The sequence below is a fragment of the Artibeus jamaicensis genome, unplaced genomic scaffold (assembly GCF_021234435.1).
Source record: "Artibeus jamaicensis isolate MK-2021 breed Jamaican fruit bat unplaced genomic scaffold, CSHL_Jam_final scaffold_847, whole genome shotgun sequence".
NCBI classification, from domain to species: Eukaryota; Metazoa; Chordata; class Mammalia; order Chiroptera; family Phyllostomidae; genus Artibeus; species Artibeus jamaicensis.
In genome coordinates, this window is record NW_026522057.1 from 10,932,622 (window position 1) to 10,955,299 (window position 22,678).

General features: G+C 42.1%; 1 protein-coding gene across 3 annotated transcripts; it reads left to right on the forward strand.

Annotated features, from left to right (window-relative positions):
• Positions 1-972: 972 nt before the first annotated feature.
• On the forward strand, positions 973-21,705 carry RNF19B (ring finger protein 19B). 3 transcript variants are annotated; one of them, XM_037149524.2, is made up of 9 exons: positions 974-1,742; positions 11,033-11,238; positions 12,635-12,779; positions 14,175-14,337; positions 14,743-14,857; positions 16,081-16,221; positions 17,131-17,338; positions 19,975-20,106; positions 20,881-21,705. In XM_037149524.2, the coding sequence occupies exons 1-9, from the start codon at positions 1,105-1,107 to the stop codon at positions 21,338-21,340; spliced, it is 2,208 nt and encodes a 735-aa protein (XP_037005419.2). In that variant the 5' UTR covers positions 974-1,104; the 3' UTR covers positions 21,341-21,705. The 3 variants fall into 3 exon arrangements, with proteins under 3 accessions (XP_037005421.2, XP_037005419.2, XP_037005420.2); XM_037149525.2 differs by having other exon boundaries at positions 12,638-12,779; XM_037149526.2 differs by lacking the exon at positions 19,975-20,106 and having other exon boundaries at positions 973-1,742.
• The last annotated feature ends 973 nt before the right edge of the window (positions 21,706-22,678 follow it).

Below are 22,678 nucleotides of genomic sequence, written 5' to 3' on the forward strand. Positions count from 1 at the left end.
AAGAGGACAGCTAGATCAGGAGTGAACCATAGAAATGAAGATCATGTGGAGGGTTAGCAACAGGGGAGTGGGAGAAGAAGAAGGAGGGAGAAGGTACAGAAAATAAGTAGCATAGACAGTAGATAGAAAATAGATAGGGGGAGAATAAGAATAGTAGGGGAAATATAGAATCTAAAGAACTTGAGACACCTGTTCATGAACTAAAGGCGGGGGGAATGGTGGGGGAGGGGTGTGCAGGGTAGAGGGGAATGAAGGGGGGAAAATAGAACAAATGTAATGGCATAATCAATAAAATAAAAAAATATACTTAAAAAATGCACTTCCAAACCCCGCCACTCATGCTAAAAATGCTGGGTCTCCTCACACAAATTCTAAATAACCATGCTACCAGGAAGATAGAATGGGAGGTGGACCTAGGAATAAAGTTTATTAGCTCACAGAGAGCATTAAATGCTAGATTAAGGAATTTATACTTTATTCTGCACATCCCTTGCCAATAGGGAGACCCTGTCTGTCTCATCTAGTAATGCCTCTGCTTTTTAGATGCTCAGAGAATGACTATATTTTTAAGTAATGGTGTTTAATAAACAACAAAAATATTGGAAGATAGACCAGTAGGGAATCACCATCTGATCTACGCTTGCCTGCTTTTTACAGACGAAATAACTGAAGCATCAGTTGCTAGAAGAAACAAATTATCCACGAGGTGGGGTGACCTGGACATGGGTGACAGAATTGGGGGGAAAAGGCCAAGAAAAGCCATTGGATTAGTATCTGTTCAAGATGGCTGTCCTGGAACCACATGACCAGGTGGCGGTGAAGCTCCGCCCCAGCACGCCCGGCTCCTCCCCATTTGACCGCACCCAGCGCCCCTCCGCCCTCGCGGTGCGGTTTGTGAGGTGTCTCAGTAAAGCGCCTGCGCAGTGGGCAGCGGCGCGAGGGGCGGAGGCTTTATAACTGCTGGGTTGACGCTTCTCGGTTTCTATCTTGGGGAGGGCGGCGGCGGCGGCGGCCGGGGCTCCGGCAGAGGGGGCGCTGAGGGGGGCGCTGAGGAGGGACCTGTGGCGGCGCTGGGCGCCGCTCGCCCCTCGGCCTCTGGGGGCCATGGGCTCCGAGAAGGACTCCGAGTCGCCGCGCTCTACATCCCTACACGCGGCTGCGCCAGACCCCAAGTGCCGCAGCGGCGGCCGGCGCCGGCGCCTCACCTTCCACAGCGTCTTCTCTGCCTCGGCCCGTGGCCGCCGCGCGCGGGCCAAGCCGCAGGCCGAGCCACCGCCCCCGGCAGCTCCGCCGCCGCCGCCCGCCCCAGTCCCGGCCGCGGCCCAGGCCCCCCTGCCCGAGGCGCTGCCCGCCGAGCCGGCCGCTGAGGCCGAGGAAGAGGCCGAGGCGCCGGCGGCGGGGCCCGGGTTCGATGATGAGGAGGCGGCGGAGGGCGGCAGCTCGGGCCCGGAGGAGGTGGAGTGTCCGCTGTGCCTGGTGCGGCTGCCGCCCGAGCGGGCCCCGCGCCTGCTCAGCTGTCCACACCGCTCGTGCAGGGACTGCCTCCGCCACTACCTGCGCCTGGAGATCAGCGAGAGCCGGGTACCCATCAGCTGCCCCGAGTGCAGCGAGCGTCTCAACCCGCACGACATCCGTCTGCTGCTCGCGGACCCACCTCTCATGCACAAGTACGAGGAGTTCATGCTGCGCCGCTACCTGGCTTCGGACCCCGACTGCCGCTGGTGCCCGGCCCCGGACTGCGGGTGAGCGCGGGGGCGTGGCCGCCGGGGGTGGCAGGCTGCGGCCAAAGGGATCCCGGCCGGTGCCTGGGCACTGGACCCGCCCGTGACCCGCCCCTAAAGGCGCAGTGTTGTGCGTGTGTGTCCGTGTCCAGACGTGGAGGGAGAGGTGAGGGATGAGCCATGGGAGGGAGAAGGAGGCGGCAACTGCGGTGGCTTGGTAACTGGTAACCCTCCGGAAGCTCAGCTGAGTACTGTGGACGCACCCAGCACCCCACCCCTGCCCTAGAGCTTGAGGTGGAGGCTGAGTAGTGTTTGAGGGAGGGAGCTATCCATCAAGCCAGGAGGCAGGACAGTTTTTGTCGGGTGAATGCCCCTCTGTCCAGAGGCAAGGAGTGTCTCTCAGTGAGAGGATATATGGCAAAAGACAAAATGAGAATGTCCTCTGAGGGGGCAACGCTTCGGAGGGGTGTGTCCATTTGGCTAGGGTCAGACTTAGTAGCATTGCAGGAGAAGGTGTGTTCTTCCTGACCACTCCTGGTGAAAGTTGGGATGGAGGTGACAGAGAATGGCACTAGGGGGAGAGGACTGCTGGCCGGCAGAGCTCTGGGGGCACCGTGGGCATTGTGTGTCCTCTGTGCCAAGCTCTTGGGAAGCCCCCTGTGGTTCTTAAACTGCTGCCTTGGGCAGGGTGAGGAGTGGACCCTTTGTCTGAGAAGCAGTGGGTCACTCAGAAGAAGGATGCCTAGAGGATTGGTACGTTAGGAGAAAATGTGTCTCCCAGCCCGTCTGATCTTGAGTTTTGATGATGGTCTTTTAAATGCACCGCGTACGTTAAGTTGTTAAGGTCGGTGAGAAAATGTGCTGTGACTGCAGAGACATACCACCACCAGGTTTAGCAGTCTGGAGCATTCAGTGGAGACCCTCCTGCCCCCACTTTTTAAAATTTGATTGTGTGTCACCGTCAGTACCTCCCATGCAGCAAAGGAGGGGCTCCTCTAAGTGGTTGGGAGTCAGACTGTGCCCTTACCTGCAGATCATTTTATTCTTGTGTGCCACGTTTTGGGAACAAAAAGGTGCTAGGGACTCTCTGCAGTGGGTAATGTAATGCTAGTAAAAAGCTTCATGATCTTTGCTTCAAAGGGGCTAAGAAGGGCTTTTAATTGTAGCCTGTATATCAAGGCTGTTTTAAGATTTCCATGGTGCTTATGTGTGTCTCCTTCAAAAGAAGCCTACACAGACTGTCTAGGAGAGTAAGAAGAGTAAGCTTCTTCTATTTATCTATTCTGCCAAACTTGTTTAGAGACCGGTGTGTTATTTAACCTAACTCAGATGGGGTTTCTAAATTACTTTGAAGTGTTGTTGTCAAAGGAACTGCGTTTATCTATAGTAGATCACTTTCACTTTCAGTTAATAAGTATCAGAAACACCCACTGCAGGCTCAATAGAAGTTTTTGCTTGTATCTGGTGATCCAGCGGGCCTGAAGAGGTTAATTTATATGGTATTCACATTTTTACAGACACTATCGATCTGTTTTCTGAACCAAAGGAATTAAGTGAATATTTAATTTTGGAATGGCATATTATCTCCTCCTTTGAGATGTGAGTTTCCTTGAATTTTAACTGAGAAATGTGGGACCACTGATTATCTTTCTGGAAAAGCTCCCTTTTGGTCTTTTATTCATCTGAGATCAATCTCTGAATTTGCTCCATCAATAAAAAGGGGCAGGAGTTAATTTACAATCTTGATGACAACTCCAAACCATCACTGATTTCGGAGTTATTAAAGAATTAGGCCATTTTCTATTTTAGCCAAGTACTGCATGAGTTATCATCCAGAGGGTTTTTCTTCTCAATTAGTTAAAAGAATTATAACAATCTTACATACATATTTTTTAAATGTGTTATTATTGGGTTTAAAGAAGGTGAAGTCTGGGAAAAGAAAGCAAGCTGGCATCTGAGTATCCATGTGCCAGGCATATATAATTTAATTTGACCCTTGCAACATGGTAAGATAAATTTGATCTAGTTTTATAGATGAGGGGACCAAAGTTTAAATAAATTGAGTGACTTGTTCAGAGTCATGTAACTAGTGGAAACACTGGCCTAAACTCCAAGTTCAATATTTTTTCCTCACCCTCTGTTTTTAAAAGCATGGGCTTGTCAGCATTATTGTGAATGCTACTGTTTGTGGCCTAAGGACAGCATTGAGAGAGCCAGGTGTGCTAGAATAATTCATTTTCTTTTCTGATTCTTATAGTTAACAGCCTCTTACCTACTTTATTTTTATCAGAAATAGGCCTAACCCTTTCCTGACCTGAGAGGCTTAATTAATGTTTGCAAAGTGTTTTGAGATCTTCAGTTGAAGGTGTTAGATAAATAAACAGGGAGTAACTTTAAAATTCTGTCACCTCCCAAACAGGTGTCTGAGTTCCCTGGGGATTTGGCCAATGGTTTTTTCTCTTTCTAATGCCAGGACAAAAAAAATGGCTTGTTTTGTTTTACTATAACCAAACTGGTCTGCTCTTCTGGGTCTGGTAAAAGTCATGGGTGAGCACTAGAGCAGAAGCCTAAGCCCCAGTTATCTCTTCTCGTACGTGACCATATTTACTATCCACAGATCAAGTTCCTACCAGTCAAAGTTATCAAGTCTTCCCTTTGCTCTCTGTGTGTCTATGTGTGTATTTGGCAGGGTGAGGGGAGTATGTGAGTGATCCTACTGAGTTCCAATCACTAGTTTTACTGTGATTACTCATGATAATGAGAACACTATATATTAAAAGATTCATTAAATTATTTTATTGATTTTTTTTTTAGAGAGAAAGAGAAAGGGAAGGGGGGAAGAAACAGAAATATCAGTTTGTTGTTCTACCTATCCATGTATTCGTGGGTTGATTCTTGTGTGTGTGCTCAAACTCGTAACCTAGGTGCATCAGAACGTCACTCCAGCCAACTGAGCTACCTGGCCAGGGCAAGATTCATTATTTGTTTACAAAATACTTGGAGAACAGAGCAAAGAGTTTTGAGGTTTTTCTTTTCCCATACTTGAAATAATTTTATTTTACTTGTAAATAAGGGAACCGATTTTAGGAGGGAAACATTTGTATTATTTAATATGAAATAAAATACCACCAAATATAAATGAGATAAAATTAACTCAAAATAGAAATAACTGTACATTTTTATAGTTCTGTATAATTTTCAGACTCCAGCCTGAAATTATTCAGAAATCATTTCATTTTAGGTTCATACAGGTAGATGGTGGTAGACTCATTTTGTAAGGGAGAAACGAGGGCAGAGAAGTTTGTATGGAACCCAATGTCTCATGGCTAATAAACCATGCAGTGGATCTGTTAACCCTTGGAATCTGCTTAAATATGAAGTGTTTTCAGAAATCCACAACTCCTGAAAATATTTAATGTTTTCTTCTCAAATGCCTTGTTGTCAATCTTTAAACCCTTTCAGAATCTCTAGGAGACTGAGGGGTGAGCAAAGGAGGTAACAGGGCAGATCTTCCCTACAAATTATTAGGAGGTAAGGCTGTCTTGACCTAAATTCTTTGTACAAGTCCACCACTGCAGCCCCTCATTGGAGAGTCCCCCTGCAGAGTGCCCCTCCTGCCTGACTACAGCAGGTAGTATCAGTTATTGGCCTTCCTGGACAATTGGACTAGACCATCTCATAAACAGGAAGCTTCTGCTTGTCTCTAGCATGTTTATGAGGGAAGAGCAAGCTCCCTGAGCAAGACAAATCTTTCGGTGAAGGAGTTTTCCTCTCTGAAGCCTTCCTGGAACTCTTAGTTTATACCGTACCTTCTATATCAGAACTCTTCACTCTATCTCCTCCCGCAACCTGGCCATCTACATCATCCTTCAGCCCAATGCACCTTTCTCATATTTGCCAAAGTAGTCATTCTAAAGCGGAACATTTTATAGTACTCCTCTGCTTAAAACTGCTCATACCTGACCTATAAGATGACTTCTTTTTTTTTCCAATTTTTAAATTTTATTTTTTTATTTTTAAGAAATAAAAACATTGGCCCTGGCTGGTGTAGCTCAGTGGATTGAGCGCGGGCCTGTGAACCAGACAATTGCGGTTCGATTCCCAGTCAGGGCACATACCAGGGTTGCAGGCTGGTTCCCTGCAGGCCAGTTCCCAGCAGGGGATGCATGAAAGGCAACCATACATTGATGTTTCTCTCCCTCTCTCCTTCTCCCCTTACCCTCTAAAAGATAAATAAATAAAAATCTTTAAAAAAAAAAACAAACATTGATTTGTTGTTCCACTTATTTATGCATTCATTGGTTGTTTCTTGTATGTTCCCTGACCAGGGATAGAGCATCCCTGACAAACTTGGAGCATCCAGACAGTGCTCCAACCAACTGAGCTGCCAGACCAGGGCAATATGATTTCTTATGTCTTTAATAACTTAGTATTTATATGACAGCTTTATAATTTAAGCCCCTTTTCAGTATCCAACAATCTTTTGATCTTACTTTCTGTTTTTCATATATATAAATATTTTCCAAAGTATATTATAGGTATTTATGGAAAGAGAAATGTTTAGTGATCAGATAAGATTGGGAAATACTAGACTGAACAAAATAAAGCAAATTTATTTCAGAGATTTCATGAGCTTCTTAAATCCTTTAGGCATGCTAATATTCACTGTAAGTCTTGTTAATGTTAATAATACAGTGACTCTTTAGTCTGGTATAATCTTCCCAAACTTAGATCAGCAGGAAATATACTGTATATTCTATGGCATCTTTAGGTGTAGCTGAAACTTTCCCTATTTGTAGTTTTGCAAACTCCTTTAATAGTTATTCTGGCCTGCCTTCTGTCAGTGTTCCTTTTTTTTTTTTTTTGGAGGGAGAGAGAATCATCAATTTATTGTTCCACTTAGGCATTCTTTGGTTGCTTCTTGTAATGCCCTGACCTGGGACCAAACCGCAATCTTCTTGTATTGGATGATGCTCTAACCAACTGGGCTTTGGCTTTGATAGTGACCTTATTTAACAATAAGTCTTGATCTCTGAGTAGGCAGAGCTCCTCTAGACTAGGATAACTATAGTCCAACTCTTTCTACAGCACTGTGAACAACTCATTCAATTAGCTCCCAGAAGAATAGAATGATTAGTTGAATTTTGATGAGAAAGATAAAGGATACAAACAGCACAATTTTGGGAAGAGAAACATAAGAGGGTGGGTGAGAAGAGGACAGACAGGTGATTATTCAACAGACCTTAGGTGAGTACTGGGTATTACAGAAAGTACTTAAATGTAGACCTCTTGACAGGGAGGTTGACCTGGTAGAGGAGATAGGTAGTTAGGTAGATGAATAGGTAGATAGATAGGTAGGTAGATAGATAGATAATTATAAACGCAATGTAACAGATACTAAAGAAAATACAAATCCTCTTAAAGGATAGATGAAAGGCTTTGCAAAGAGGTGTCAAGAAGGACTTCACAGAGGTGGAAATATTTGATATGGGCCTTGAAAAATATGAGTAGAAATTCGTATAAGGCAAACAAAGACATGGGTAGACAAACAAGGATCTTAAAAATGTTATGAGCAAATGCCTGGAGGTGTAAAAATAAAAGATATGTCTCGAGTCTAATTTGGTTAGCTTCTGAATGTGCAGTATGGGGAGCATGATCTGGCAGTGACTAGAGATCAGTCTGAAAAGGTAGACTGAATTCAGTTGATAGGCCAGTCTTATGCCATGCAAAGACTTTTAGGTTTGAAGGACTTTTTTCTTTTTGGTTGCAGGGTTTTAAGCAAAAGAATAACACGATAGATCACCTTTTAGAATTGGAATTTGGATTGGAGTGGAGAATAAGGATACCAGATAGTAATCTCTTGCAGTTGTCTGGCCAGGAGGTAACATGGGTTTAAACAAGGGCAGGAAAAAGAAAGATGATAAGGCTACAGCTCATTGTGACAACTTGGCCCATGTTTACCACCCTTTTATGTACTCAAGGTTGATTTCTGAATGAAGTTACATGTCCTGGAGCTGGGAAGTATAGACATAATATAGGAATACATTTCTTTAACTACCAGGGCCTGTTGGAACATAATCAAATTCATACTGAAGGGATTTTCCCCCCAGGGCTGAAGTTAGATAATGCTGTGGTCTAGCCTGTCGCACATTATGATGTTTTTGAAGACTAGGAAATTAACAAAATTAGTAAAGGTTGTATGAATTTAAAGGGGAAAAAGTATGCATCTGTATTCTTAGCAACATGGAATTTCCTGCATCTTCTATTTAGCTTCTAATTAAGCAAACCTGAACACTTAGCTAAGCTAAGAGAGCACGGTAGAGGAGCGGTTCCAGCATGAGACAAGAGACAGAAAACACAAGGTGGTTCTGGCGGATTTGGTCTCTCAAGGATGAGGTTTTTCCCAAGTACATGGGGAGTGAGATCACCCTCTTTTTTACTCTTTTTAAAGATTTTGTTTATTTAGTTTTTAGAGAAGAGGGGGCGGAAAAAGAGAGGGAGAGAACCATCGGTGTGTGAGACAAACGTTGATTGGTTGCCTCTTGCATGCCCCCAACTGAGGACCTAGCCTGCAACCCAGGCTTGTGCCCTGATGGGGTGGGCAGTGCTCAGTCTACTGAGCCACACCAGCCAGACCACATTGCCCTATTTAGAATTTAGAAGTTTACACCTAAAGTGGTCTTACACAAAAATTAGGATTAAGTTATAATACCTGACATAGTAAGCCAGTTGGCACACGAATAAGTTTAAAGGATTGCTTTAGGGCAAATAACGGCTCAGGAGAAGAGCTAGAATGCCCTGGAGAAAAGTAAAAAAATCTAAGTAGGAGCCCTGGCTGGTGTAGCTCAGGGGACTGAGTGCGGGCCTGTGAAGCAAAGGGTCGCCACTTCAATTTCCAGTCAGGGCACATGCCTGGGTTGTAGGGCAGGTCCCCAGTAGGGGACACATGAGAGGCAACCACACATTGATGTTTCTCTCCCACTCTTTCTCCTTCCCTTCCCCTCTCTCTAAAAATAAATAAATAAAATATTTTTTTAAATCTAAGTAGGAGAAAGTCTCTATCATTCAGTCAACACAGGTATTTTAAATGTAAACTAGCATGCCAAACCCTGGGGATTTAAAAATGGATACTTTTCCTTGAGTATAGTCTGGTTAGTGTAATATGCATATAAACAAATAATTACTATATAATGTGATAAGTATTAAAAAGTAGTATATGATAAGTATTTAAGTATCATAAATTGTGCACAGGCATGAAATAGGCAAACAGTTGTTTGGAGAGGTTAAGTAGATTTTGTAGAGATGATGACATCTGAGCTGGTTGTTACCTGGATAAATATTCGTCAGGACAAGAAGTAAGGAAAGGACATTTCTAGGCAGAAGGAATAGAGTATGCAAAGGCCAGGAAGTCAGACAAAAAAAAATGTTCTGTCATTTTTATACCACTCCTGTCAGAGCAAGACCTCATATGCAGTTTCAGAACATATTTAGTAGCACTTGAAAGTAGCAAGCACCAGTACCTTCATTTTCAGAATAGGAGCTAAGGTTCAGAGGTTTTCATTAGCACAGTGTCATGCAGCGTGAGTCAGGGGCCAGAAGCCCAGACCAGGCGCCCAAAAACAGGAATGCCAGGTCTCATGCCCTGAGTAATTTTGTGTCATGGCAATAGATTGCTTTGGGCTCCTGAGTATTTGGGTTTATTTTACTTCTTTTAACTAAATTCCACACCCAGAATTGACACTGCCAATTCCTATCACAAGTTTTTATTTTTAAAGAAGGGGGGTTGAAGAAATCTGTTAATAAATATTTATTCCCACCACATAAGGTAAAAATGGATCATGAGATGTTCAAGGCTTACTGACTGGTAGTCTATCTAATTTGTATCATCAGAAGTTGACTTAATATTTTTCTGAGATCATCCAGTATCTTTCCCATTTAATACACAATAGCAAACATTTCACTTTCTTTAGAAAAAATGTTTATCTTTAGTAGTTATTTTGCAGTTATATTTGCTCAGAACTCCTACAGAATATGAATCATTTGCATTCATATATTGATCTAACTTTGCTTTTTCTGAGAAGAGTTTAATAGAGCACATATTATATAATAGATGATACCTTGTCATCAGTATTTTCAGATTCATTGTCAAACCAACCTGCAGAGTCTACGATAAACCTGAGAACTTGAGATGTTTTTGTGAACATCTCATGTACATTCAGATAAACAGCAAACCATAGGATAAATCCCAGAAAACCTTATTTGGCTGTTGGAAGAGAATGTGGAATAGGGAACAGCAACACCCAGACCCTAACACCTAACCCTGCAGTCATCACCCTGTCTGAAAATTGTGTGAAATTTCACAACTGCTGTCTCCCCTTTTTTGTTTGTTTCTTTAAATGACTTTAATTTGTTTAATTTTAAATAAGTATCTACTTGCTGGTGTAATCTGAACACTTAATTAACATATTTAGAATTAGTCAGAAAGACTAATAGTTGTAAATATATAAGATTGTTTGTGGGGGAGTAATTCTTGGTAAATAAACTTGAATTATAAGAAGCAGTTTGGTGCTGGTGCTGATAGATTCTGAATTGTCCATCTTTACTGAGAATATGGGTCAGAAGAGAGAGGAGGAGATGTGGCCTTAATTCTATATTAATTAATGAGGTAAATGAGTGGTATTCTTGGAATCTGGAGCCTGTCAAGAAAGAAGATATTTCAAGGTAAAGATTTGAATTGAGAGATAGAAGGAGAGAGAGAAGGGGGAAAAAAGGCTATTATTTTTCTGAGGCTGTGATCGGACCAACTTCCCTGTAGAACTTAAAAATGAAAAAGTACACATACTTGCTTTAGTTTTTGCTCTAGTTCTTTATATTACAAATGTTCTGTCCCTTAATGTAAACAAATTCTAATCTCTCTAAATTTAGCAAACCATCAAAAGGAAATCAGTTTGTACCTTGTTGTTTACGAAACTTGCCGTGGCAAACTGCTTCTAAAGCAACTTAAATTATGACTGAATACATGCTAGAAATTCAGGCTAAATATGATATTTCTTGCTATTTCTTCAGGAAATAAATGATTTGTGATTTTAGAATCTCAAGAAGAAATTTACTGTCTCACAGCATATGTTTGACAGTTCATTAGACACGCTTATGCATATGTGTTATGTGCGTGTTCTTTTCTCTACATCATATGTGGTGGGGGGAGTGCCAAATAGTGTTTCCCCGCTGGAATTGATGAATGTCTGTCTGTCTGTCTGTCTGGGTTAGATCATTCTTACCTTACCAATATTGCTTTCTGTCTCCTTACCCAGTTATGCTGTTATTGCCTATGGCTGTGCAAGCTGCCCAAAGCTGACCTGTGAAAGGGAAGGCTGCCAGACTGAGTTCTGCTACCACTGCAAGCAAATATGGCATCCAAATCAGACATGCGATATGGCCCGTCAGCAGAGGGCACAGACTTTGCGAGTACGGACCAAGCACACTTCAGGTCTCAGTTATGGGCAGGAATCTGGACCAGGTATAAATTGGCACTGCTTCATTTAACTCTTTATGTGAGCCCAAAGCTGAGAGGGATTACATTACTGTATAACCAAGTATTTCTTGGAATCAGAAATCAGAAACTATTTGACAATACTTCCAATATTATAATTGATATATATAGCTTCCCTCTCTGACGTATAACATATTCATTATATGTTATCCAACTCCAGTAAAATCAGGATACAAGAAATTGCATTTTCTAGTTTCTTTTTTTTTTTTTTTTTACTGAGTTTCCATAGAGAGAGAGACACATCAATTTGTTGTTCCACTAATTTGTGCATTCATTGGTTGCTTGGTTGCTCCCTTGTATGTACCCTGAGCTGAGATCAACCCTACAACCTTGGCATATTAGGACAACACTCTAACCAAGTGAGCTATCTGGCCGGTGCTAAATTCTCTCATTTCTACCTTCTTAGTAATATATCTCAGGTTGGCAAGCAATTGTGTTCTTTTGCTAGGGGCTTTTTAAAAACTTTAATTGTGAGCAGAATTAAATTAAGACATTTAATTAGTGTCTTAACCTGTATTGTTTATCTACTATCTTTAAGTGCATTATCACTTTTGGAAATAGGGTGTAAATTTAAGGAGGAAATATTAGTATGGATTAATGATTAACCTTAAAAGTAGGAACAGCACACATTCAGTTCCAACCTCTAAAGTCAGAGAAACATATTTTAAAATGCCAGTAGATTTATTACCTTGTATAAGTGTACTTATTTCACTGATACCATTTGGGAGAGGCTAGTAGGAAAGATTTTTACCCTTCACCTTTTCCTGGCATAGCATAATTTCCTAAAATTGTCATTTAATAAGATAGTTCCTATCTTGCTGCGAAGATTACCAGGTGTATGCTACATATTGTACCCAATTGTTTTTAGGTTTTGAATTTGAAAGAATCTTGGGAAGGGACTCTGGTTTGCAGTAGAGAGTGTCACAATGATACTTGCTGAGCCTGAGAAATGAATTTTCTGAACTAAATTTTCTCAAAACTTAAAGCCAGTTCCAGTCTACAGACTATTCTTCCTGCTGATCTATGCTTTTAATTCTGCTAGCCTATTAGCTGGTGAAATTCCATTATTCTTGGAACCATTTTTCTCTAGGGAAGCCTTCCTGCTCAGAGTGTGGTTCGAGTGGTGAGTACACTGTGAGTTTTTGAGATAGGCAGCTTGATCTATACAAGCAGGACTCATTTTATGAATTTTCCTGAGGTCTAGACATAGCCAGCCTTCCAGGGAAGTGGGTTGCACGATTTGGAATTCTTAGTCAAGAGTTCTTTACTGCCTCTTCATTTTTTATACGTACTTCTAGGAATAGTAAAGTCTAACTAAGGTATACTGGAGTTTTTCTGCTTATTCTTCCTTCCTCTCTCTTAGCAGATGACATTAAGCCATGCCCACGATGCAGTGCTTATATTATCAAGATGAATGATGGAAGCTGTAATCATATGACCTGTGCAGTATGTGGCTGTGAGTTTTGTTGGCTTTGTATGAAAGAGATCTCAGACTTGCATTACCTCAGGTGAGTTGGAGAAAGTGTCCATTGCCCTTATAGTCTTGTTCTCTTACTGATTTAGGGGCAAGGATGTCAGAGAGACATAGTTGTCTGTCTTGTCATTATAGGATGAGGAAACTGTAAAAAAGTTCCTCTGTAGCACCCTTCTAATCATGATGTTTTCCAGCTCAGCAGTTTCTAGGGACTGTTTCCATAACCTTGCAGATAGAGCTCAGTTTCCTTACAAGTTTGGCTTGTAAGGCTTTCCACAGCCTGGCCCTAATTTACTTCTCTAACCTTTTCCATTTTGCTTTCATACATGGTATATTTCAAATACATAAGCTAGGCTTGCTGTTCCCTGGGTCTCTTCTGTGCTATCTTACCCCTCCATGCTTGTTCACAAGTCCTTCACTTTGCTCGAATGATTTCTAATCACCTCATCCTCCTGGCAACCCCATTTTATCTCAGCCTGTTCAGTTCTTACCCACCCTTCAAGGGCCACTTAAATGCTATTTCATCTGTTATGCCTTCCCCTGCCTCATTCTTCTCCATTGACATTCCTTAAATGCATCTTTATAAATGTGATCATTTTACTTCATGCATATGGCTAATTTTGCTAGACTATATGAGTTTCTTAAGGCTAGAATTACTTTTTCAAGTTCCTTATACATGGTGAGTTTCCAAAGAATTTATTGAGTGAATATTAAACTATTGTCTTGAAGGAATCAATATTTATAAACTTAATATTTGTTGTATAGATAAAACACTTTAATTTCCAATTTAGCAGACATTTGAGTACTTACAGTCTACCTATTAATGGGGGCACAAGTGTGCATAAGCCATGATCCCTACTTTAAACATTGCTTATCCCATCTGGTGAGGGGGCAGGACAAACAGTGAGCAAAAATGGTTGGACTCAAAAGGGCTGAGTGTAAAAGTAGCCAAACTAAGCATGAAACTGACATAAAGGCTGAGACAAGTCTTTTTATATCCTTTCCCAGGAACACGGTTTGCAGTATCTATTAGATGTGGTAGGACATATACTGAGAAAACTGCAAATCAGAGTGTGCATCAGCTGCAAAGCACCATGCAGTTGGTTGAGATGTCAAGTCTGCAGGCTATGCAGGGTCCCGAGTAGTATCAGTCAAGGAAGCTAGATCAGTGTTGGTGGCCTAGGGAGGACACAGTTCAGCAGAAAAGAATAGAAAAGAGGTTTCAAGTCTTTACAAAAAAGAAAGACCCCAGAGCTCCAGTAGCCTGGCATTGGCCTTTGCTCCCCTTGTGCAGTATATTCATTTCCTGTAACTTCTTGTAACTGTTAACCACTCCTAATTGAAAAGAAGACTCTTGCTCTTATCAAGCTCTCTGGTGACAACTACTTTTATTTATAATATTGACATTAACTTCATGTTTCCTCTGCAGCCCCTCTGGCTGCACATTCTGGGGCAAGAAGCCATGGAGCCGTAAGAAGAAAATTCTCTGGCAGCTGGGCACATTGATTGGTGCCCCAGTGGGGATTTCCCTCATTGCTGGCATTGCCATTCCAGCCATGGTCATTGGCATTCCTGTTTATGTTGGCAGGAAGGTAAGATTACTGAGTTCTGTGCCTGTTCCATTTTCAGGTTGCTTGGTAAAGATTTGAAGGAAATGGGGAGGAGCTTATGTTTCAGAGCTGCCTGAAAACCAGGTGGTTGTTGGGTAAAAATAACCTTAATTTCTTAAATGGATTTTCATAAACCCCCAAGAGATCTGAAAGTTATTAACATCCTGGACTTAGTTTGTCTCAGCCAGTGACTTAAAGGTGAAACGCTTACTTTACCCTCCTGAGTTATTTTGTCTGTTTAACTTTCCCTGTATTAGTTTAGATCATCCTGGTCTGATGAGGTTAGTTTAAGAAAGATACTTTCTGGGGGTGGAGGGTATGTTTTACTCCCTTGGCAAAAAATTGATATTCTAACCTGCTGGCTGGGATTTTTTTCTTATTTTATAGATTCATAGCAGGTATGAAGGAAGGAAAACCTCCAAACATAAGAGGAATTTGGCTATCACAGGAGGAGTGACTCTGTCGGTCATCGCATCCCCAGTTATTGCTGCAGTTAGTGTTGGTAAGAAACTGGCCAGGACCACGACTTCATTCCTGCCTCGCTCCCCTTTTCCCCCCTGCAACTGGCTTTCTGACTATAGCAGTTAGCCAGCTGGCCAGATGTTTCATCCTGGAAACCCCTACATTTTATACCAAACCCACCTTGGGTGTTAACTCTCTTAGGTACTGTTGTTATTATTATTATCAACCACACTAAATTATCAGAGGGAATCTGTCAGAGAAGGTTAAATTAAAGAATATTACTTTAAGGCCTAGTTTTTCTTTCACCTTTTATCTTTTTTTGCCATTTGCAATGGAACCCACAAAACAAAATTATTTTTATTTTGATTTGTTTAGTGCATCCCACTATTTTGAGGAAGCATGAGGGTTTGTTTCAGAATAATAGTTCTATAATATTTATTGAGGCTCTCCATGTGCCAGGAGCAGTTCTGTGTGTTTCTTACGCATTAATTTATTTAATGTTTACAACAGCATTATTGTAACAGAAAGGTGTAGTAATTTGCCCAGAGTCACTTAGCTGGGACATGAATCAAGGCAAACTGACCTGAAGCCTGTGGTCTTAACAATGAAGCCATCTGTCTCATGTGGAATAAGATTTTGGAATCAACACTCTGGGAGGATCCTAACCCCAAGAGTCATTCGTTATTTGGTTATTGATTTGTTTTTGGATTAGCACTTCAGCAATGAGTAGAAGGGAAAAAATGAAAGATACACACACACACACACACACACTAGACACTATATATATCACAGATGGCAAACACATGGCCCGCAAGCCAAATCCAGCCCTCTGCCTTGTTTTATCCGGCCCAACACCTTGTTTCTGCCCGGCAGCAGTGCTGAGCTTCTTGCCCCTAGTTAAGGAGTAGTTACATTTATACAGTCCTAAAATTATATTCAGCCCTTTGAAGGCAACCGTGAGGCTGACGTGGCCCCCATTGAAAACGAGTTTGACACCCCTGGTATATATGTTCTCTTTTGATCATTGACAACTCTGGGAAGGTATGTCTAAGGTCATATGGTTAGTAAATTGGAGCCAAGATTCTAATACAGCCTTTCTAAGGCCAGTGGCCACTGTTAAGACTGGCCTTCCTCTTTAGGATAGCCATCTTCTGCCTTTCCTTGCCCTTTATAAAAGTGGTTTGTCTGTACTCAGGCTGGGAAGGAAATTCAGGGCAGTTGCAGCCTGATGGCCTGCTGACATACCTCCTCCTTTCCCCCCAGGTATTGGTGTCCCCATTATGCTGGCTTACGTCTATGGGGTTGTGCCCATTTCTCTCTGTCGTGGAGGCGGCTGTGGAGTTAGCACAGCCAATGGAAAGGGAGTGAAAATTGAGTTTGATGAAGATGATGGCCCAATCACAGGTAAAAGGAGGTTTTTAATTTCCTTTTGAGTTTATAGAACACAAAATAAAAATCAGTAAAATTTAGCTCATTTTAGAGAGAGATTGCCATTGGATTACTTTGGATAATGAGCTTTGTAGAGGGTAAAGTATTTTTAGCTTTTCATTTCTTTGTTCCAGAGTTACTAGGTTAATTCCTGTGGTACCTGCCTCTGTGTGGCAGGTACAAACTTGTAGGATTCCAAGTATGCTGGTAATAGTAGTGATTATAATAAAGTCAAATCTGCACAGTACTTTATAATTTTCAGAGGACTTTACACAGCCATTATCTCACTTGGTCTTTTCATAACAGCTCTCTGGAGAGGAAGGGTGAGACTTATCACTATTCCCCATTTAATGGCAACTTCTTTAAGCTTTTGTCTCAACATCTGTGAAATGGGTTTAAGAGCTTCTGCAGAACTGGGACTAGAACAAGTCTTCTGACTTCTACTTAGATGTTATTTCCACTTTATTGTATTAACTCATCTGGGGCACAGAGATTTCCAAAGGTTTTTCAAGCTTCCTGTTAGGTTTAGCACATAGATCATATTTTGAAATCTTTGTGTTTGATTAGATGGCATCTATGGTGTATTGGAAAGAACAGTGGACTTGGAATCAGAATTTTTGTTTTCATGTGACTAACCATGATTTGGACAAGTCATTTAGTTCTAAGCTTTTGTGTCCTCATCTAAAATTGGACAGATTATAATACAGATAAATTTGTGGTAAATCCCCTGATGTGTGGTGGCTGCGCATAGTAGCTATTCATTAACTGAATAGATGGCTATTTTGCTACATGAATATTTTCCACTCAGAAGAGTCATTGCAGGAAAATGCCAGACTGTTTTGATGCTGTGTTCTCTTGAATTGAGATGTTTGGTTCCATTCCCAGTGGCGGATGCCTGGCGAGCCCTCAAGAATCCCAGCATTGGAGAAAGTAGCATTGAAGGTCTGACGAGTGTCCTAAGCACCAGTGGAAGCCCAACAGATGGACTCAGTGTTATGCAGGGTCCATACAGTGAAACAGCCAGCTTTGCAGCCCTCTCTGGGGGCACGCTGAGTGGCGGCATTCTTTCCAGTGGCAAGGGAAAATACAGCAGGTGAGCAAATAGGTCATTACTGAAAGAACCCCTTGGAACCATTTCTCTGTGCCAGGCATGTCCTACCTGTCGTTTCATTTTGATTTAACCATCAATCAGTGGTTGTTCTGAATTTTTTTTTAAGATTTTATTTATTTTTAGAGAGAGGGGAAGGGAGGGAGAGAAACACTGATCAGTTGCCTCTCACGCACTCCTAGCCAGGGACCTGACCCACAACCCAAGCATGTGCCCTGACCAGGAATCAGACTGGTGACCTTTTGACTTGGAAGATGACACTCCACCCACTGAGCCACACCAGTCAGGGCTTCAGTGGTTTGTTTGTGTTTTTCCTACTTGTACAATTTGAAAACAGGCCCATGAACGTTATGTGTTCTTTATACTGTTCCACATAAAGGATAATGTTTAGGTCCTCCTTCTACTGTATTAGGCTGCTTCTTCAGAAAGGGAAAGCACGTATTTCTGTAGGGTTTCCAAGGCTGTGCTCTCCGTTAGGCTTGTCACTAGCCTTCCATCGAACAGCATTTATGCTGTATCTTATCAGTTGGCTTATCAGTACTGTCATCTGCATTAGCTTCCTATTCCCATTTGGTAGAAGAAAGTCAATTCCATGAACTTGTGTTGAGAGTATGTAAAGGTTTATTACTAAAGAGGTTGTGACTTACTTGGGTCATTTTACCAACTGGTGAAACGAGAAGCAGTTAGTTTAATGCACTAGAGGCAGAGGCCTGGGAAGATGGGGCGGGGCGGGGTGGGGGGGTGGGCAAGTTAGGGAGGTAGGGAAGGTGGTTGCCTTCAGATACCTGAAGAGTCTTGAACTAGAAAAAAAGAATTAAACATCTGAGTCATGCCAAGAGGTAGATTAAGATGACTTGGCAGAAGCTAGAGGGAAACTTATTTTGATTCATTATAGAGAATATAGGGAAAATCTATATAAAAGTCCAAAGAAGGGACGTATTACCTCAGTAAATATTTAGCTACCTATCCTTGGAAGTGTTTAAAGTAAGACCAGATGGCCATTTGGCTATTAGGAGTCAATCCACAGATGGCAGCTGGACTGGATGCCACACCTGAGTGCTTGTCAGTCACCTGGGAGCCTCTTACAAAGTAGATTTCAGGGCCCTATCCCACTATTAGTAAGTTAGAATCTGGGAGTGGGATTTAGGAATCTGTATTTTGAAAAGACTTTCCAAGTGATTCGGTCATAGTACAAGAACGAGCATCTGGGAACCACTTAAGTAAATGGTGTTTATGAAAGGCCTCTTCTGATTCTGAGAGTGATCCTGTGGTGGAGCTGAAACTAGAACCCTGGTCTCTGACGTGATGCACTTTTCCGTTGCACTGCCTCATTTTCCTGGGCTGTGGCACATTCTTGAAGGGCATCTGAGGCTGGAGCAGCACAGCAAAGGTATAGGTAGAGGGCTGGAGGTTGTTAGGGTGTGCAGCTGGAGGCTGCTGCTGTCCCGTCTGCATCTCATGACTCTGGGTGTTTATTAGGGGATCTCACCCCCACATTCTGGAGAATTCACTGCTGTGCTTTTTTAAAACCAACACTCTTGTAAATAAGCAGACAGACATAATTGGAGACTGACTTGCTGAAACTGCAGTTTAGCCAGTTCAGCTGTTCCAGTTCTGTGGAAGCCTTCTTTCTATAGGCTTGCTTCTGAATGGAAATTCCTTTTATAGGAAGTGAATGAGTCAGATGGGTTTGACTGTGAAACCCATTATGAGGAACTATTTAAGTGTAAATAAAATGGTGTTAGAGCCAAGAAGGGAAATAGTTACAGGTTCTTAGCTCTGAGACACCATTGGAAAAGTTTGCTGCCCTTATAGGAGATTGGCTTCTGCATGTCCTTCGATCTCATAGCTTGGAGGTAATTTGATTTCTAAATGTATGAGTTCCTAGTATGTGCAAGACATGGAGGATAGAGTGAATGAGATGTCTTTCCTTTTTTGGAGCTCAGATGAGTAGAAGAGAAATGTGTACATTGATTAATAAATAAACAGGTGCTATAGAAGCACTTAGGAAGCAACTGGTGTGCTGGAAGGTTGAGGGGAAGTGATCATTTCTTTGTTAAGGATTGAATACGAGTTTGCCATCTAGAGAAAGGAAACTTCTAGAGAGCGGGAATACCATATCCAAAGTTATGGAGGTATAAAATGTGTATAAGTGTGTAAGGAAAGGAAAAGTTGAGAATGATTATGATTTAGGACCTATGGTGAGAGAGGAACTGGAGCGTGAGCTTGGAGGCAGATCAGTAAGACCTTAAATGCCAGTTGTCAATTGGGAGCAGAGAGAGGACTATTAGAGTGATCACGTCGTCATTCACATTGGCAGTGGTCTGGAAATGCTTTAACTTGGAGTTGGGACCACTGCAGAGAGAGCCCAGTTGTGGTTATCTAGGCAGGAGATCTGGAGAGCCTGAAGTTAAGCAGTAACAATGGGGATAGAAAGGAGGGGACGATTTCATTAAATACTTAAGAGAAAAACTGTGTGGGCATCTACTTGAGCTGCTTGACAATTGGAGATCAGATCAACTCAGTTTGCAAGAGAATAATGGAAGAGATGTGTGCCAGGAAGCAGACTGTCTCGGAATACCCAGGTCTCATATTAACTTGAACGTCCCCTCTTTACACAGGTTAGAAGTCCAAGCCGATGTCCAAAAGGAAATTTTTCCCAAAGACACAGCCAGTCTTGGTGCAATTAGTGACAACGCAAGTACTCGCGCTATGGCCGGTTCCATAATCAGTTCCTACAACCCACAGGACAGGTATGTGACCAGTCAGATGCCCAGGAGAGGTTGCATTTTTTGGTCAGGTACTAGACCTTCAGAAACTCAATGCCTTCTATTAGAGCTCTGCGTACCATCTAGTGGGATATGTAGTGTGTGTGCCCTGTGACTTCATTGAGCAAGTTCTTGGCAGCTCTCGATTTAGTCTTTGTTAGCACTTGATTTTTAGAGGATTTTTTCTTTCTTTCTTTTCTTTTTTCCTTTTTTTTTTTCTTCTTGGCTTTTGCAACAGTAATTATTTACATGGAACTTTGAGAGCTAGATTGGTATTCATTGACATCTGTGGATCTATGGCTTCTGCTCTCATGTTGCCCTTTGGTTGGTGTGGCTCCTGTACCTTATTTCTCTTTATTTTCGAGAACTAGTGTGTCTGGTATTGTGTGAGTGCAGCACTTCCTTCTGGAGAGTTCCTGGTTTCTTCTGATTGTAGCACAGCAGTAAAAAGCTTTGAATCTTCTTTCACTTTCATAGGGTAAGATAGTGTGAGGCCCTGACACTAGTGGAATTTTGGAAGTTCTTTTTTAGTTTAAAGAAATTGGCAGAGGTGTATGTGTTTGTTTAAATGAACAAAAAGATCTAATTGTTCTCCATCCTATTTGAGTGTTAGGCTAAATTTTTGTTTTCACTAAAAATGAACTCTAGTCTATTTACCTATGTTTTGGGGCTTTCTATTCCTGAGCCCACAAACTGCTTTTACCAACAGGTATTGCATGACCCATGCATGACTCAGCATAGTGGATTTTGTCTCCACAGAGAATGTAACAATATGGAAATCCAAGTGGACATTGAAGCTAAGCCAAGCCACTATCAGCTGGTGAGTGGAAGCAGCACGGAGGACTCACTCCATGTTCATGCTCAGATGGCGGGGAATGAAGAGGAAAGTGGTGGTGGCAGCAGCGGCAGCAATGAAGAGGATCCCCCCTGCAAACACCAAAGCTGTGAACAGAAAGACTGCCTGGCCAGCAAACCTTGGGACATCAGCCTGGCCCAGCCCGAGAGCATCCGTAGTGACCTAGAGAGCTCAGACACACAGTCAGATGACGTGCCAGACATCACTTCAGATGAGTGTGGCTCCCCTCACTCCCATACTGCAGCCTGCCCCTCGACTCCCAGAGCCCAAGGTGCGCCCAGCCCAAGTGCCCATATGAACCTCTCTGCCCCAGCTGAGGGGAAGACTGTCTTGAATCCAGAAGGTGCAGAAGCCAGAGTATGAAGGGGAATGAATGCTCCTGTTCTGAGAAGCACACTTGTTGTAACTGCATCTTTTGGAATCTTTTTTTTGTGGGGGTGGGGGTGGGAGTGGAGATTTATGTATTTTACTTCAAAGATTCTCTGGTCACAGGTTTCCTCAGGGAAACTGAGAAATTTGCAATTTCTTACAGATAAAACATGGGAAATTTTGCCCTTAGTCCCACACCCCATCCTCCTCCCCCCTTTTTTAAGTTTTAATTTATTGGTTAAACTGATGGTGGCAATTGTGAGGTGTGTCAAAGAGTGTACAGATGTATGTGTGTATATTGTATGTATGCTAACATTATCGAAGGACACATTTTAATAAAGATTTCTGTTGTAATTCAACTCCTGTCATTTTCCTTGGCTTGGGTAGTCCTACAGAGCCAAGGGTTTGAAACAGACCGCTATGTCCTTAACATTCTATAGATCTGAGGTTCCTGATCCCAGGGGAGAAGGATTGTATTCTGATCTGACTGCATTGGAGTCATCTATGAACCAGGGATTTCTAGCATAAAAGGAAGTAAAGCCAGGCTCGTTTGGGACTGTGTAGTCAAACTGAAGAATTAGCTGAATCAGCCGAATCGAGAAGCTGTAGATTAAAATGGACCTTGTTTGCCCTCTAGAGGTAGCAGCTGTGCAGTTTTCCTGTTAAAGTTGTATTTAACCTTTTCTGTATTGTAGTCACTTCTAGAAATGTGTTCCCAGAGGAGGAAAGGAAGGGGTGGCAGTTCAGTGGCTCTTTGGAGTGATCCCAGTGAATGCTGCAGAATTGTAAATTGGGGAACATAATATTCTTACTGGTGGAAGACATGTACTGATTCTGCATAACCTAATCACTAAGCAATAACCTGGGTGTATGTTAGGCTCTCAGGTACATATTCCCTGTTCAAAAAGTATTCTCAGTTTTGCCTATTTAGTTTAAGAGTGACTAAGGAATCTTACTAAAATTTGTAATGAAAAGAGAGAAGAAATGCAGTTAAAATCTCAATATACTTAATTTTATCTGATCTTACAAATTTGTCAGAATTGAGCTGAATTAATACTGCTTGAGATTTTGGCTCTGTCTAGGATAACAGTCTAAGAAATGAATGCTCATACACAGTGTATCAGAAAAAGTAAAAGATATATGAGACGTGATGTAAGATTTCAAATCTGGTGGTAACTTACTTTGAAACTGGGTGAATTAATGACTTTTCTGCCACCTGATTTCTCCAGCTCAGACAGTATCTAGGAAGCTTCCAGTGCCAAACGTCTCTTACCACCTCAGCCCCAAGGCCCAGAGGCAGCATTGAAAACATCCTTTTCCCGAGGACCAGAT